We start from the raw sequence: 16,260 nt of genomic DNA on the forward strand, positions 1-16,260 counted from the left end.
CACCACAGTGTATGTGTGCTCGTGGACCTTGGACTGTTTCAGTGTCCCTCCAACCCTCAAAAATAGCTCTTTAATCTTTTTAAAAACTGAAATGTCTTCTCATGTCCTCCAGTGGTAACATTTTTCAATTTGCAGGCTGTAGGGATTGGAGGCATGTATCCCCAAACATAGCAGAATTGCCTTACATGTTCCCTAGAGACAGAGAGGGGACTTTCTGAGCAGCTTCGGGAAAGCTAGGGCCTTCCAGGGTGTGCTGTGTGTATAAATGGGCCTATAGAGGATACAGTTCACCAGTCAAGCCATTGGGGGCTATTCAGGTTCAAAACCTGAATAATTATGATAGAAAACTTCATTTTGTGGTTCATCTCATTTAAAGCTGGATCAAATGGACTCCCTCCCCGTCACACTGTTGTCCATGAAAAAAGAGGCCTTTTGTTGTTGTTGTTTAGACTTTTAGGGTACATGAGTGAAATTGTAATACTGTATTTATTCAGGGCATGATAAGATAGACCCAGTGTTGCAATGATCTTTAATGGAGGGGGGGGCTACAATGCAACCTTGGCTGTTTAATGGTAAGCGATATTTCCCCCACCCCAAAATATTGCACACAACACATTACATGCTCATAAAGGAGGCCTGGTTTTCTTTATATAATGAGAACATATGACTGAAGTTCCACCGAGTTCTGTAAACTCCATTGAATATAAATAGTTGCGACTTTACAGTGAAATCCTAACACAAAGATGGTTCAGTTGTAGAGAGCTAAGCTTAAGCATTACAACCATCTGCCAGCAGAAGTTCCCTTCTGCCGGCAGAAACCTTAGAATGATTTGTTGATAAGATGACTCTGCTCACAAAGATGTGCTGTCAGAAAAGCCAGGGATTCTGCTAGGGAAAGGGGCAGGGCAAGAGAGGAGCAGAGTCACTTCAGAATCAAACCTTCTCTAACACAGACTTCAGTAATGTTCATTCAGAGTTAGGTCAAGATAGGTATAGTCCTGATTATTTCCAGCATCCTTAGGATGAGAGTGGTTTGGATGCTGAGCATCTGTTTAGCTGGTCCTTGGCCATTTGTGTCAATTGGGAATTGCACTTCTGGTTGCAATCCTCAACATACTTGCTAGATAGTAAATCATATTGAGCATAATGGGCTTTCTTCCGAGGAGTAAACAGATACAGTGTTGTTCTACTGATGTGCCATCTGTCTGCTGGTTTTTTCTTTTTTCAGACCTCCTGTCATCTCTCCCTGCTGGTTCTCTGAGTGAGTCAGAGTGAAAGCAGAAGCTAACAAATGCTATCTAGGGTGAAGTCAAGCAGAGCCAGCTGTGTTATTTTAAAACTGTCTTCATGTAAAGTTCTCCATGTCTTTTACTACTTTGCCTTATTGCTCTAGAGAAAATTCTCATTCTGTGGTACATTCAGGAGTTTCCTAAAGGGAAAGTCTGTTGGTAGAATTCCCTACTTACGACACTGGTGAAATACTTTTATGGTAAACAGCATACTGTAGGAAGAAAATGGAAGCAAAGGAATTACTGAGATTTAGTAAATGAGATGCCAAAAATTTCTAAATTGTCAATGGTTTCAATTTAGAAGGTTTCATATTAACAGAGCCGCGTTTGACCTTTAGATTTAGCGATAACTTGTGACTTGTGGTATGCTTTCAAATGGTCTGATATACAAATACAGTATAGCAAAAGATAAATGGACACATTAGTTTATATCACACCAGCAATCAAATAGCTTGTGGAGTCTTAAAGACTGGCACATTTATGGTGACATAAGCCTTGTGGTGGCGCTGTGGGCTAAACCATAGAAGCCTGTGCTGCAGGGTCAGAAGACCAGCAGGCGTAAGATCGAATCCACGTGACGGAGTGAGCTCACGTCGCATTGTCCCAGCTCCTCACCAGCCTAGCAGTTTGAAAGCATGCAAATGCAAGTAGATAAATAGGTACCATCTCGGTGGGAAGGTAAAATGGCATTCCCTAGTCATGCTGGCCACGTGGCAATGGAAACTGTCTTCGGCAAGCGCTGGTTCTATGGCTTGAAAATGGGATGAGCACCGCCCCCTAAAGTTGGACACGACTGGACTGAAAATGTCAAGGGGAACCTTTACCTTTACCTTTAAGCCTTCTTGGATAGACAATTGTCCCATTCATTATTCCATATATAAAGAGTTACCTTCAGATAGCAAATAAATTCACATAGATGGAGCAATAAAGAAAAAAGTTGATGCCATTTCTGTGCAAAACTTGAACACCTTCTGGGCATTGTACAGAAATCTCACAGACTGCTTCTTGCATTTTTTGGCAATTGACTGCTGCCTCCCCACTCCCAAGTTTTGTTGTGTATGTAAACATCATACATGCTAAATCTGTCATCTGAAGATAGTATGCGATGTATCTAATGAAATAAATATGCCCCCATAGTGAATGGGGGTGATGGTCACCAGTGTCCAAAATGTCAGGAGAGCACCAGATTGGGAAAGATTGGTGTTGCCGGTACTAAGAAGACGGGCCAATTGTCTCCCTTGGTGTGTGATGGCTCCTAAAGGAGAATGGACTTAATTGCTAACTGAGTGTTAGACTGGTCAAGACTGCATGTTGCTGGTCAAGGTATTATTCTGCAGGGCCAAAGCATAGCTATTAAATTTATCTGATATATGCCATTGTGGCCTATCTTGAGTGAGCCTTCCATTCACATGGAAGATGTTTTTCCTCCCATGAGAAGGATCCAAATAGCACTCCAGATCACTTCAACTTCTCCTTTTGATAACTGACATCCCTTCCCTGCCCCTTTCCCCTTGCCTTCTGCCATGGCTATCATTCCACAGACTGTTGCAACTTTCCCCTTTCATTGTTTAATTTAGTAAGTGACAAAGTGCTGCAGCAATATATCAACCTAGATAGTCCCTTATATCTGAAATATCACTGTGTCATCTTTTTTAAAAAATTGTGAGAAGAGGAAAACTGAGCAGAGGATTTCTCAGCCATCCTTTGTACTGGCAGAACCCAGTGCGTTTGTCACAGGGATGCCGCCAAAGAGAACACAGCCCACAGCTATATTTGGGAGCAAATTAAGCAAGCACTCAGTCTGCAGAATGAGATAATCAGGTGCACTCTCAATCATCCCAAATAAATATCTTAAAGCATATGTGGTTGTCGGAAAATTAGGCAAACCAAACCACCAAAAATGAACCAAACAGCAAATTTATCTGATTACCTTCTATGGCCCCTTGCTATTTTGTGAAGCCATCCCTTTCTTCTTGTAGTGGCTGCTAATGTTGCTGCTGCTGCTGTTATTTCATTGAAACATGGCATATAGCTGTGTCAGCACTGTCACTCTTGGACAATTACCAGGGCCTCAGCAAGATCCACAACTGACATTTGCCCTGGATCCCTCAAAAAAAAAAATCCAGTCTGGAGTTTTGAATAATCTAGGATGATAATACATCACCCTGGGCTCTGTCAATGAAAGATGGGGCTGCTTACTGGAGAACATTCTGCTTTGGCACCCTAAAACCCAGAACATGCCCTTCCATCCCATGTGACAACTTTAATGTTATTATCAAGACAGTTTGCAACCTACAACAGGGACACAACACAACAAACCTGAAAGGTTGCTTCTCTGAAGATATAGCAACTAGTGAATCATTAATTTTTGGCACAGGCTACTGGAGTGTCCAGTGTATATGTGCTACACAGGCCACAGTGAATTAAAAGAACACATCAAATATATGGAAAAACCTCTGGGAGAGGCAGTCTTGGTGTTGTACACCACTTTTTGAAGCATGAGGATTTGGGCACCAGGAGGTACACATTTAATGTCATTTACACAGTGTTGTGATTAGCTGTATTGTCTAAGCAGATTTTCATCAATGTAGAAATGATAAGATGAAGCAGATGACCCCACCCCACCCTGAGTATTTCCTCCATTCTTAAAAATCAGTTCCGTGAATTATAGAGAATGAATTCCTTTTCGTCACAACATTCTGTAACTTTTGATCCATATAATTTACGGATTTATTTCCAAGCTGGCTTTAGGACACTAAAGAAACAAGAATTGGGAAGTCTTTTAATAATGCAACACACATATACAAACCCTTAGATTTGCATGTTTAGGTTTACAGTATTTCATACCAACGAGATTTGTAAGTCATTCTGTATTTAAATGCACACAAGGGCTTCCAGCCAAACCCTTCTCCGGGTGGGCACAATTGAGGTGTCTGTCTGACAGTTGAGACTTCTAGAATAAAAAATTCTAGGATTTTGAGTACAAAGAAATCAAGAACAATGCATGTGCATACCTACTGAGTAACGATGATTGCACTATAAATTTGTATAAAGGTGCTGTAATACTGCTACTCTCCTACATCTCAAATTCAAATATAAATTGAAAGGAAATTAATGTTTTACATATAATACTTATCTTCAAACAGATCGTGTTTGATTAATTCTTCATAATCATTATGAGATGTGGGATTGTACACAGAATCTTGGATTGAACCGTGAAGAGTCTAATTAAATCACAAAAAACACTATATAAAAAGAATTGTGAAAAGATTTCCCTATGTCATAGAACTCATCTCTGTGTATTGGTTTCTGAGCTAGAGTGATTAAGTTGAACACTCTGCTTAAGTTGCTGGTTCTCTGGTGTACCTGTTGCTATGTACTGCATGTGTTATGACAGCACGAAGGGATACAATAGCTTTATTTATGCCCAGATATAGCTTTTAAGTTCTACACATTCTGAGTGAAGAGGGCAGCTAGTAAAAGGTGGTGGTGACAAAAAACAAAAACAAAACAAAACAAAAACAGAAGGGAATAACCTCCTGTATAAATATTTAGGCATCTGAATAAGCAGCTGGATTCATTCTTGTAAGCGCTGAGCATGTCCTGCAAAATGGCTTGAACATCTCTCATTAGACAGTGGAATTGCATGCAATGGAAACATACCAAAATAGAACAAACCTAATAAAACTAAAAATAGTAGAAGTTCCTGACAAAGGCTCAGAAGGGTGCAGGTAGAGTTGCTCTGGGGACAGATTGGTTCACTCTAGCAATTGTGTTATCTGATCACCAGAAAAACGAGCAAACCAACTCATCCCCACAGTGAACAAAACATCAGGACAAAATGCTCATCTGATTGAGCACAAACTAAAATTTTCATTCAGTTTATTAGCTCAGTGGATAGTGGGTATGTTGCAAACATAAATTACCTCTTTTTTGAGCAAAGTATCTGACAAAATTCTCCATGACACTTTGGTCAGCAAGCTCATTAAATGTGGGGCTAGATCAGTGGTTCTTAACCTTGGGTTACTCAGGTGTTTTTTTAACTGCAACTCCCAGAAACCCCAGCCAGCACAGCTGGTGGTGAAGGCTTCTGGGAGTTGCAGTCCAAAAACACCTGAGTAACCCAAGGTTAAGAACCACTGGGCTAGATTATTAAATTAACAACTGATTAGAAAACTACAGTTGGACAGCTCCTTACCAAACAAATAGGGTGCTTTGAAATGGGCACTAGAAAAGTCAGTGTTGGCTTTGGGCTAGGTATTCTGTTTTAATCAACAATTTAGATGAGGGGATTGAAGATATGGTTATCACATTTTATGGTTACACAAAATTGGGAAGGAGAATTAACACACTTTTTTTAAAGGTAGGCTTTAGCCTGTTCATCAGCTGCTGACAGTAGGGCTTGTCATGTAACTGTGCACCTAGATCCAAGGTCTGTCTAATCGACCATTCTGTTCACAAAATAACTAACTGATTGCATATAGGAACCTAACCATCAGGGCATGAATACAACTCCACTTTCCAGATGAGTGCTTTTCCTAGTGATATGTTTTTAAATTGCATTTTAACTGTTTTTAAAAGTGCCTTAAATTTAATTCTGGCTTAATATATTGCTTTGTCTTTTAACTGTATTCTTTTATTTAGAATTCTTTAATCTTACTTTTGGCTCTCTTTAGTCACATCTTTTTGGAGAAAGGCAATATATAATCCAATAAATAAATGCATACCTCAGAAGGCAGACCATGAGAATGGGAAAACTCAAGATGATTCCTTAACAACAAAAATCAACAGAGACAAATGCTGTGTTCTGTAATGGAAGGAGAGGTAGAATCAAGTAAACAGAATGAGGATAATCTGTCTTGAGAATACTACAAATAAAAAGAATCTTCTAGTAGAAATTGATTGCAAGCTGAACATGAGGGAGCCCTGTGACATGGCTGCAAAAAGGGATGTGTGATTCTAGACTGCATCAATAGAACAAAAACATCAAAGTTACAAGAAGTTGTGGCTCAGCTTGATTCTTCTTTGATCACACTTGAAGTACTGTACTGTTATGCAGTTCTGGTTATTGTGCATTAGGAATCATGGGACTGTAAAATTGGAAGAGATCCCAAGAGGTCATCTAGTCCAGTGATTCTCAAACCTGAGGTCCCCAGATGTTCTTGGACTGCAATTCCTAGAAGCCTTCACCACTTACTGTGCTGGCCAGGATTTCTGGGAGTTACAGTCCAAGAACATCTGGGGACCACAACCAAATAAACCATGCGGGAATCCACAAATAAAGCATGTGTGATATACAGTACAGTGGTGCCTCGCTTAACGAGCGCACCGTTTAACGAAGAATCCGTATAGCGATCCCTTTTTGGGGATCGCTATACTGATCAGCCCCAATCGCCGCACTCGCTTTGCGACGATTGGGGCATCCAGCAGCCATTTTGGAGCCGCCGAACAGCTGATCGGCGGCTCCAAAATGGCCGCCGTATGACCCGAAATGGCCCCTATCAGTGTTTTCGCGCCCTCCCCTTGCTTACGGAGGTTGCGAAAACGCTGCGGGGGGGCATTTCGGGTCATCCGCGGCCATTAAACTAAGTTTAATGCGTTCCAATAGGCTTTCCTTACCCGCACAGCGATGTTTTCGTATAGCGAAGGTTAATCCGGAACGGATTAACCTCGCTATACGGGGCGCCACTGTATAAGCAAGCATCCAATGACTGCTTAAAATTATTCAACAAAGTCAAGCCCACAACCTTCTGAGGTACTGTAGTTCCTTCCCTGCTGAACCGCTCAGGAAGTTTTAAAGTTCAGAGGAGGGCATCAGATATGGTCAGTGATGTAGAAAACATCACCTATAAGGGACAATTGAAGTTTAGCTAGTATAATAGAAAATGGAAGGATGAAATGATAGCATTCTTCAAATACGTTTAGGACAGTTACATAGAAGAGGGAAAAACTTGTTCTCTGGTTAGATTATAGTAATTGGCTTGTGGTACAGGAAAACAGAGTATGGATGAACATTAGAAGAATTATTATGTCATGTCATTTGCACCAGGATCTCCGAATCCTAATAAATAGAGGCAAGCAAGCAAATACCCAGATTAGATTCTGCAAGCTTGAAGTATGCCACAAATAACAATTTGTTTTATGTAACATTACTTGCAACATATTAATTGTATAAGTTTTTGTTTGATTTCAATGAGCATGAAGTTGAAAATTAATTATGATGTTGAAAAAATATTCATTTGTGTTTTAAAGAAAGAAGCAACATTTCTTTTAGATAATGTGTGCATCTGTGGAAGTATGCATTGTCTTAGAAAAGGCCTGTCTCTCTTCACATCATGGTTACTACTGTACTTGCAACCAAGTTTCCTGAAGTTCTGGTATTAAATTAAAAAATCAGTTATTTAAAAACCCCTGACTAAACAAAGCTGTGTTGTTGTTGTTGTTTCAAAATGTGTTTATCAATGAATCAGTTCATTCTCTGGCAAAAGATTTCAACAAGCCAGTTGGGATCCAATTAGTTTTATCTCTGAAAAAAATCCTAATTTTGATCTTATCTCACCTCCCCCATTTCTGGGGGGAGTGAGATAAATTCTACTCATGTCACATGATGTGAGGCTAGGGATGCAGGATCACCTCTGCCTCCATTCAGCAAAGATTAATATACTTTTTGTATCACCTGACTGGAGAAGATAAGAAAACAGAAAAAGGGCAGTGGGTTTTCGTTCCCTGGGTTGCTGTAGGGCAAAGTTTAATGTAGAAGGAAAGGGGATTATTAACTCACTTTGACTTTAAACTCTTTTTTTCTCAGTCATGATGGAGGAGGTTTGTACTAGGGTCACTAATACCATTTTGTTAGCTGTTTGTTTTTTAATGTTGAGTCAGAATGACAGATAAGTTAAAATTTCCAAGAAGGTAATTGTGTTAGACTGTGGCATCAGGTTAAAGATGAAAAGAGAAGAGAAGAAAGCAAAATATTTTGTCACTTTAAATGCTAACAGATTTATTTTAGATTTATTTCAAAATCCACCTCTTCAGATATTTCTTTTTCTTTGTTTGTTCTTTTGTAAAGTTAAAAAGTAGAGTTTTCCTTGCCATTATAGAAATGAAAATACTGAATATTAACATTCATTCAAATAAATTCATAAATGTTGTTAAAATCAGTAAAGGAGTTTGTTATTCTTTAAGATTACAATTTCTAACTATAGTTGGCTTGTACCTCATATTTTGCAAAGTTTTCTATAATGAGCCAGTCAGATACTTGATCTGGCTGCTGCAGCAAAAAAAAAAAATCTGATTTGACAGAGCAATTCATTACTTTAAATGTTTATCTTGCTTTTCTTAACTGGCGGCAAATGTGATGTTTGGAAACCATTCATATATTTGGTTCTGATAATTTGCACTTGAACTATGAAAGAAAATATCTTAAAACAGAGTAGTTCAAGAGCATCACCTGCAAGGGTTGGGAATCCATGGTCCTCCAGCTATTGGATGGAAACTCTCATTTCCATCAGCTTTAGTCAGTATGGACTGTGATCAGGAATGCTTGGAATTATAGTCCAACAACATATAGACAGTCACAGGTTCCCTGTCCTGAAAGGTCAGTCCCCAATCAGCATGGTATAGTTGAATGATTGTTGTTATTGTATCAATTATAAAAAATTGCAAGATAACTTTAAATTTTTGTATACTGCCATGTATGATTTGTAGTCCATTTTAATATTTCTGCAATAGCGCTAAAGACTGCAGATGAATTTTGAATTGTTGTGCCTAAATCCATCCACTTTCTTCTCTAGGATTTTAAGTGTCGCTTAGGAAGTTTGGACAGATCCAAAATAGTGACCATGGCATCACGCATTGGTTTACGAATGCAGCTAATGCGAGAACAAGTGCAGCAAGAGGAACAAAGGGAGCGTATGCAGCAGCAGGCAATAATGCATTACATGCAACAGCAGGTGCCAATGGCTTCAACCCCTGCCATCAACACACCAGTTCATTACCAGTCCCCTCCCCCTGTGCCGGGAGAAGTCTTAAAGGTACTGTTCCAATAAATGACATATCCTCTCAACAGTCCACCTGTGTTCCTCGAATAGAAGTTACTGAAAACAACTCTACCTTAATAGTGTGTTATTCCCAGGAATAATTTTTTACATTTGGAATTTGTTCAAAGCAGCTGTGCCACTATTCATAGCAACACTGGATATAGGTTAAGGGCTGAGAAACAGAGAAAAACAAAAAAACTTTTGACTGCCTTCCGTTTAAAGCTATGACTACTATCCTCCTAAAATAGTAAAAACTTAGCTATACAAAAGATCTCTAATGGTTCCTGTAAACAGCAAATATTCAGCCCACCTTGAAATGTATTATGAACCTGTAAACTGCTAAAGATAAATTTTACCTGCAAATTCTTGTCACTAATATTTATACAGGACCTTCAATGTACATAGCTCTTTATAAAGGCAATATCGGCCCTTACTTTCAAAAACCAGTGTCTGGAGGCCAGACAAATAATACAGATAGCCCCATAGTTAGACAAGAGAATTCCTCAAATGCCAAAAAATGTCTAATTGTCACAGTAGAAGCTTTTTACACTTCCCAGTTTGTAAATTAGCTTGCTTTGGTTTGTGATTTGTCACCAAGAGGTAAGCACAGGCTTTGCTTGCAAGTATGAGAGCTCTGTCACAAAAGTCTACCTGAATCATGTTTTTGGACCACTAATGAATTTAAGCTCTAATGATGGGCTTTCAGTAACATATAGTTTGAGGCTAAAATAATGAAGAACTAAACAGAGGTAGGAGAAAATGGTGGGGTGGATTCCATACATGCATGTTTTGAACATGATTACCATTAGGAGTGAGGATTAAGGAGATAAACCACAGGTTTGAAAAGTCAATATGCTATGGAAAAGGAATGCATTTATATCTGAAAACATATATAGTTTTAAATTATTTCTATGTTTTATATAGTAGCTCCTCTGTCTCTAGTCTTCTAACTTAATTATGGTTGTTTTTAGGTTCAGTCCTTCCTGGAGAACCCTACCACATACCACTTGCAACGATCCCGAGACAAGAAGGTCCAAGAATTCCTGTCTGAAACCTATGGGAACAAGTTTGCACCACTGCTCAGTGCCCCTTCTCCCAAACCTCCCCCTTCACCTGGTATGAGGCCAACGCCAAGTCATGTGATGTCCTCTTCTGCAGGCAACAGTACCCCTAACAGCCCAATGGCAATGCTCAATATTGGTTCTAACCCAGAAAGAGAGGTGTGTGAGTTATATTTTTAGGATTTGTTGTATAGCGTAGTGGAAGATATTTTTTATGGTATGTTGACCCAGTTGGCTAGATAGCTCAGTGGCTTAGGTATCTGGCTGCAGAGCCAGAGATTGTAAGTTTAATTCCTCACTGTGCCTCCCATGAAAAGAGCCAGCCTGTGTAATCAGGACAAGCTACAAAATCCCAGGAGGGAATGGTTAACCACTTCTGTGTATTCTCTACCTAGAAAACTCTGAAAAGGGTCGCCATCAGTCAAGATTGTTGTTTTTATGAGTTTTAATATGATAGTTGTTTAAAACACTGGTTCTTAACCTTGGGTTACTCAGGAGTTTTGGACTGCAACTCCCAGAAGCCTTCACCACCAACTGTGCTGGCTGGGGTTTCTGGGAGTTGCAGTTCCAAAACATCCGAGTAACAAAGGTTAAGAACCACTGGTTTAAAGCTTTTTAAATATTCTAATAATTTATTATTTGGCTTTAAACTTAGTTCCTTTTAAATACTTTTAAGCCAACTTTGATCCTTCAGGAGAAAGGTGGCAAACAAACAAACAAACAAACAAATAAGAATTTACTTAAAGAGCACGTGATTATTATAGCAGGAAGCACAAATGACTGTTGTGGGGAAGTTCTCTTCTATTCTAGGAAGCAGTTCTCTTCTCGTATGGTTGCTTAACAGCTGAGCTACCTGAATGGTGCATTCATATGATCATCCTGGCTTGTTCTGAATTCCATCTGAGTGCTCTGTAGCAGATAAGGGATAAAGCAAATGAGATAATTGTGGAGAATGATAGGATAAACTTGTGTTGAGTAGGTTGGTAGAGTTTTAAATGAAGTGACATGAGGAAGAACTTAAGCATGCACTCCTCCTTTAATATGAAATGCTGAAAGTTCTGACTACAGCGGGGCCACATAATCCTCCAGTGGCTGCAGAGAGTTTTAAGAGAAGGGACAAAATGAAAGTCAGTTTTTTTTCACTGCTGTGTGGGAAATGATAAATACACAGTGGCTGCAGGGAAAGTTTAATCTCAGTTATTTTTTGGTGGAAGATGCTGTAGAGAGTCACATTATGGACAACTTTCTTACACATGTGATTTGTGTTTTCGATTCTTGTGTGCATGATTGCATTATTAAAAATGTCAGTATTATTGAGTGGATTGAAGAAATCATTCCTGTTTTTGAAAGGCTAGCAGATTGTACTCCATAAAAGCTTATGTTGTACTAAATTGATTAGAATTTAAGATGTCATGCAACTTTTTGCTTGTTGTTGTGGACAACTAATGCAACTATCTCTGTGGAAATATATTTTCAGATAGATGACGTAATCGAAGACATCATGCAGCTGACAACTACTGTGGGATGTGTTAACACAGACATTCATATGCCCAATACTGTGAGTGTTTTTGCTTTTTGCCTCTTGCTGTCAGATCGAGAGGGGCAGAAGAGCCATAAAACCATAATCTTGTGACTAAAAGGGATAAAGCTTTTAACTGAAAACTTATTCAGACTCCCTTAGGGGAAAAAACCCAAATAAGATGGAGTGCACTCTACAAATATATCTAGATACACCGAACCCCGAAACACAGGACAACCTTTCCCAGCGGTTTCATGTAGATGTTAAAAAGCATGAGTGACAAGGGAAAACCCTAAGGATTGCCACAGGCCAATGGCCAGGGCGTTGAGCAGGAGTCACCCAGCACCACCTTCTGAGTTCTCCCTTCCAGGAAGGACTGGAGCCACTGTAAAACAGTGCCTCCAAGTCCCATCCCAGAGAGACGGCTCAGAAGGATACCATGGTTGAAAGCCACTGAGAGGTCCAGCAGAACTATCTGGTGAGTGAACCTGAGCGACTTTATCTGCAAAGTGATCAATATTTTGTTCTTTTTGTGGGGCAAGTACTAAGTCCCTGACCACTCAAAACAACTCCTCTGGACGACTTTGTGCAGATTTGAAGGGCAACCACTGCCCTTCAAATGGGCTTTAGCCCGTGTTCAGTCGGATTCACAGTTTTCCACCATTGTCGCTCTAACCTCTGTCCCACTCGTTTTAGCACTGCCAGCTCCATGGTGAACCAGGGGGTTTGCCTGGCTCTACTTCACCATTTGTCAGGCGTGAAAAGGAATTAAGGAATTCACACATACATTTCTAAGAGATGCCAAAGCTCCTCCATTACACATGACCCTAAACTACTTTTGTTCTTTTGCATCTCAATACTAGAGCCACACAAGTTGGGCATTATGCACCATGGATCCTTCATGGCTGGGGGGAAAGGCATCAGCTTGGTTTAAAGAACCTATACAGTTGGCTCTGCCAGTGTCCCTCTGGTACTTATGCATTTCTGCTATCTTGCAAGATCTCTCCATGTGAAAGAGGCCCACATGTAGCTGAAGGTATGAGTGAATAGGGAATAAGTTTCTTCAATGCAGAATTTGCATCCACCATTCTTTAACAGGCTGCAGCATTAACTGCCATAGAGTCCTTCATGTCTTGAATCCCTAGTTTTTGACCTAAATTACATCACTTGGGGAAAAAATTGGTCCTTTCCCCTCTTTAACTGAAGGGGAAAAAATAACACTGTATAGCTGTCAAGTGCAGGAGTTGGCATTTGGGCTGGTACTCTGTTGTTTTGCCTTTCATTTGATCACTCCCCATATCCTGTGCTAAGATAAAGTTTTGTTTTGATCTCACCTTTTTTTCCCCAGCTGCCACTGTCCAGCAGCCATATGAATGTGTATAGCAGTGACCTTCAGATGACTCCCTCTCTGGTGGGCATCACCAGTAACTCCTGCCCTGCTGATCTCACACAGAAGAGAGAGCTCACAGGTAACTCGACAGGGTGTGTGCGTAATGGGTTATGTCCTGCTGGGGCTGTAGTCAGCCTTTGACTCAGACCAGTGGGGAATCTGTTCAAACAAATGCATGTGTGTACATATATATATACATGTGTGTTGTTTTGCCTACTGCTTTCCCTGACAGCTTGGTCATTGTCTCTAGATGCTGAGAGTCGTGCTTTGGCTAAGGAACGCCAGAAAAAGGACAATCACAATTTGAGTGAGTGATGGCTAGAATATCTTCTTTCCTCTGCTTTCTGTTAACTCTTAACTGTTATACTTTGTAGATAGGAAATAATCATAGTATCTCTGTTTTTGGAGATGCAGTATGATAATATACAGAATGCTTTCTCACACCAGCATCAAAAGTCACTACTCTGATAAGGCAGCTATCAGCACTGCTTTGTTAATGCATCTCTCGCAATGAATAATTTACTGTGTTTTTAATCGTACTTGTATTTTAAAATCTATGAGCTTCCTTGAGTTGTTTTATGGGAGAAAGGTAGCATAGAAAAGGAAGGGAGGGAAGGAGAGAAAGCAAGCATGGGATGATTTTCCTTCATGCTTTGCATTTTTCTCTTTTGGTCTTTGGCCATTACACAAAACAGTGATATTATCATAGAAGGCTTTTAATCACTTGATTTATTCCTAGAAGAAATTTTGTTTTTGTGATTTCCAGCACTGTTAAAGTATGGGTTCTTCTTTTCTGGTCTGGAAGAAATCTGAATTTCCACATTTGTTATATTTAATTTTAAATACATATGTTTGCAATATAATTACAAATGAGAACAAGAGATAATCATCTCCCACTGCCATTGCTGCTGCAGCTCTTAGATATGCAAAACCAGCCACCCTGTCAACTTGAAGATTGCCTTTTTTTTGGTATGGCATAGCCCATTGCTATGATTGTTTTTATAACATTGCCCATCTTTCATTTCCCTGAGCAGTAAGAGGTTCTGAGAACAGCACTATCTGTTGTTGCCCTCTCTCTGAAAGACAGAGTCCTATTGACCTGTGGTATTTTTGTAATATTTGATTTATTTAGAAATAATGTATAAAAGGAAAGCATTCATGGAAGTAAGTAGCAGACTGGCCCATAGGTTCTCATCTTCAGACTGAACTCCAGAAAGTGAAATCTTGTATCCCACAATGTTTACATCCTTTGCTTATCACTCTGTCTGCTTCTCTATTACACCAAAGTCACTTCTCTCATGTATGGGTGCACACATCTGTGCATAAATGTGCTAGCATATGCCATACGTATATACACATATACCTATTCTGTTTTGTGTGCCTCCGAGGCAGACAAGCAGCTGTATATGTGCCTATCACATATACTTGCAAATATGGAATTTTGAGAATCTTTTTTGCTATGTTTAAATGGTTATGTTATTTGTGAACCATCACTGTATCTTTTTTGTTTTAGGCTGCAGTGTTGAATCCATGTAATCAGTTAGATTAAAAGCAACAAAGAATCTTTGATCTTATTTACTGCCATTTTATTGTTGCTGCATTAACAGAAGTATAGTCTCCAGATCCTGTGAGGCACTTGTTCCCTTCTGTTCAGCACTGATTAGGCCTCATCTTGAGTATTGTGTCCAGTTCTGGATACTGCACTTCAAAAAGGACACTGACAAATTGGAACAAGTTCAGAGGAGGGCAAAATGATGATGATCAAGGGGCTGGAAATCAAGCCTTATGAGGAAAGAGTGAAAGAATTGGTCATGTTTAGCCTTGAGAAAAGAAGACTGAGGGAAGATATTATAGCACTTTTCAAATACTTGAAAGGCTGTCATACAAAGGAGGGGCAGGATCTTTTTTGGATCATCCCAGAGTGCAGGACACACAACAAATGGGCTCAGGTTACAGGAAGCCAGATTTTGGTTGAATATCAGGAAAAATGTCCTAACTGTTAGAACGGTAAGACAGTGGAACCAATTACCTCAAGAGATGTGGTGAGTGCTTCAACACTGGAGGCATTCAAGAGAAATGTAGACAACTACCCGGCAGATACACTTTGATTTGTATTCCTGCATTGAACAGGAAGTTGGATGCAATGGCCTTATAGGCCCCTTCCAACATCATGATTCTATGATCTTGTGATATCTTAAAAATCAACAAGTTTTATTTAGCTTTCATGGACTGTATTTGCATCTGATGGAAGTAGGCTACAGTCCAAGAAAATGTATACCAAATAAATCTTCAGCAAGGAGTTAGCAGAAGATTTGAGATACTTGAATTGCATTGCCAGTGAATCAAGGTGAGATGCTTTAATTTCTACTACATTTCCCACTGTTTTTCTTTCCTCATAGTTGAACGAAGACGAAGGTTCAACATCAATGATCGCATTAAGGAACTAGGAATGCTGATCCCCAAAGCTGGAGATCTGTAAGTTCTGGAAATTGTTTTGTGTTTCTGTTGTGTCTGAGCCATAAAGGAAACCAAGCTGAGAAAAAGGCAATGGGAATAAAGTTGTCTGGATAATTTGGTTACTGTATTACTATGAAAACAATCTTTTTACCTCTACCTCTGAAAATGTAACCACAAGAGACTTTTATTAGCATTAATAAAATACTAAACTTAATTGCAAGATTTGCATAAATTAAATAAAACTTTGTTTTATGACTTTTTTTTTCAGTTGAAAACCAGAGCTGCTGCTTTCTGGAAATCTTTTATTTTGTTTTAGAAATCTTGTATTTTGCATTAATTTAAAATATATGGTTATGGGAACACCTTTGAGATCCATATATTTTACGCATTTAGGAATTCTGAACTAATGTAAGATTAGAGCAACAGAAAACAGTATGGTAAAGCTTTACTTTTAGAGTTAAATTGTACACTATGATGGCAGATCGATGTGATGGGTTTGAGTGGC

At 39.4% G+C, this 16,260-nt stretch overlaps 1 protein-coding gene and 1 long non-coding RNA gene across 2 annotated transcripts in view; one reads left to right on the forward strand and one right to left on the reverse strand.

Annotated features, from left to right (window-relative positions):
- The window catches only part of TFEB (transcription factor EB), a 100,436-nt gene that overhangs the window by 73,653 nt on the left and 10,523 nt on the right, over nucleotides 1–16,260 (forward strand). Inside the window, exons 3-8 of the mRNA XM_020796497.3 lie at nucleotides 9,083–9,322; nucleotides 10,300–10,548; nucleotides 11,867–11,947; nucleotides 13,257–13,377; nucleotides 13,549–13,605; nucleotides 15,698–15,773. Coding sequence (XP_020652156.3) covers nucleotides 9,131–9,322; nucleotides 10,300–10,548; nucleotides 11,867–11,947; nucleotides 13,257–13,377; nucleotides 13,549–13,605; nucleotides 15,698–15,773 — 776 coding nt within the window. The 5' untranslated portion in view covers nucleotides 9,083–9,130. The remainder of the gene's footprint in view (nucleotides 1–9,082; nucleotides 9,323–10,299; nucleotides 10,549–11,866; nucleotides 11,948–13,256; nucleotides 13,378–13,548; nucleotides 13,606–15,697; nucleotides 15,774–16,260) is intronic.
- Nucleotides 14,044–16,260, reverse strand: part of LOC144589123 (uncharacterized) — a 70,110-nt gene continuing 67,893 nt past the window's right edge. Inside the window, exon 3 of the long non-coding RNA XR_013545024.1 lies at nucleotides 14,044–15,080. This is a non-coding gene — a long non-coding RNA (uncharacterized LOC144589123). The remainder of the gene's footprint in view (nucleotides 15,081–16,260) is intronic.

This window comes from Pogona vitticeps, chromosome 4, assembly GCF_051106095.1.
Source record: "Pogona vitticeps strain Pit_001003342236 chromosome 4, PviZW2.1, whole genome shotgun sequence".
In the NCBI taxonomy this organism is placed as follows: Eukaryota; Metazoa; Chordata; class Lepidosauria; order Squamata; family Agamidae; genus Pogona; species Pogona vitticeps.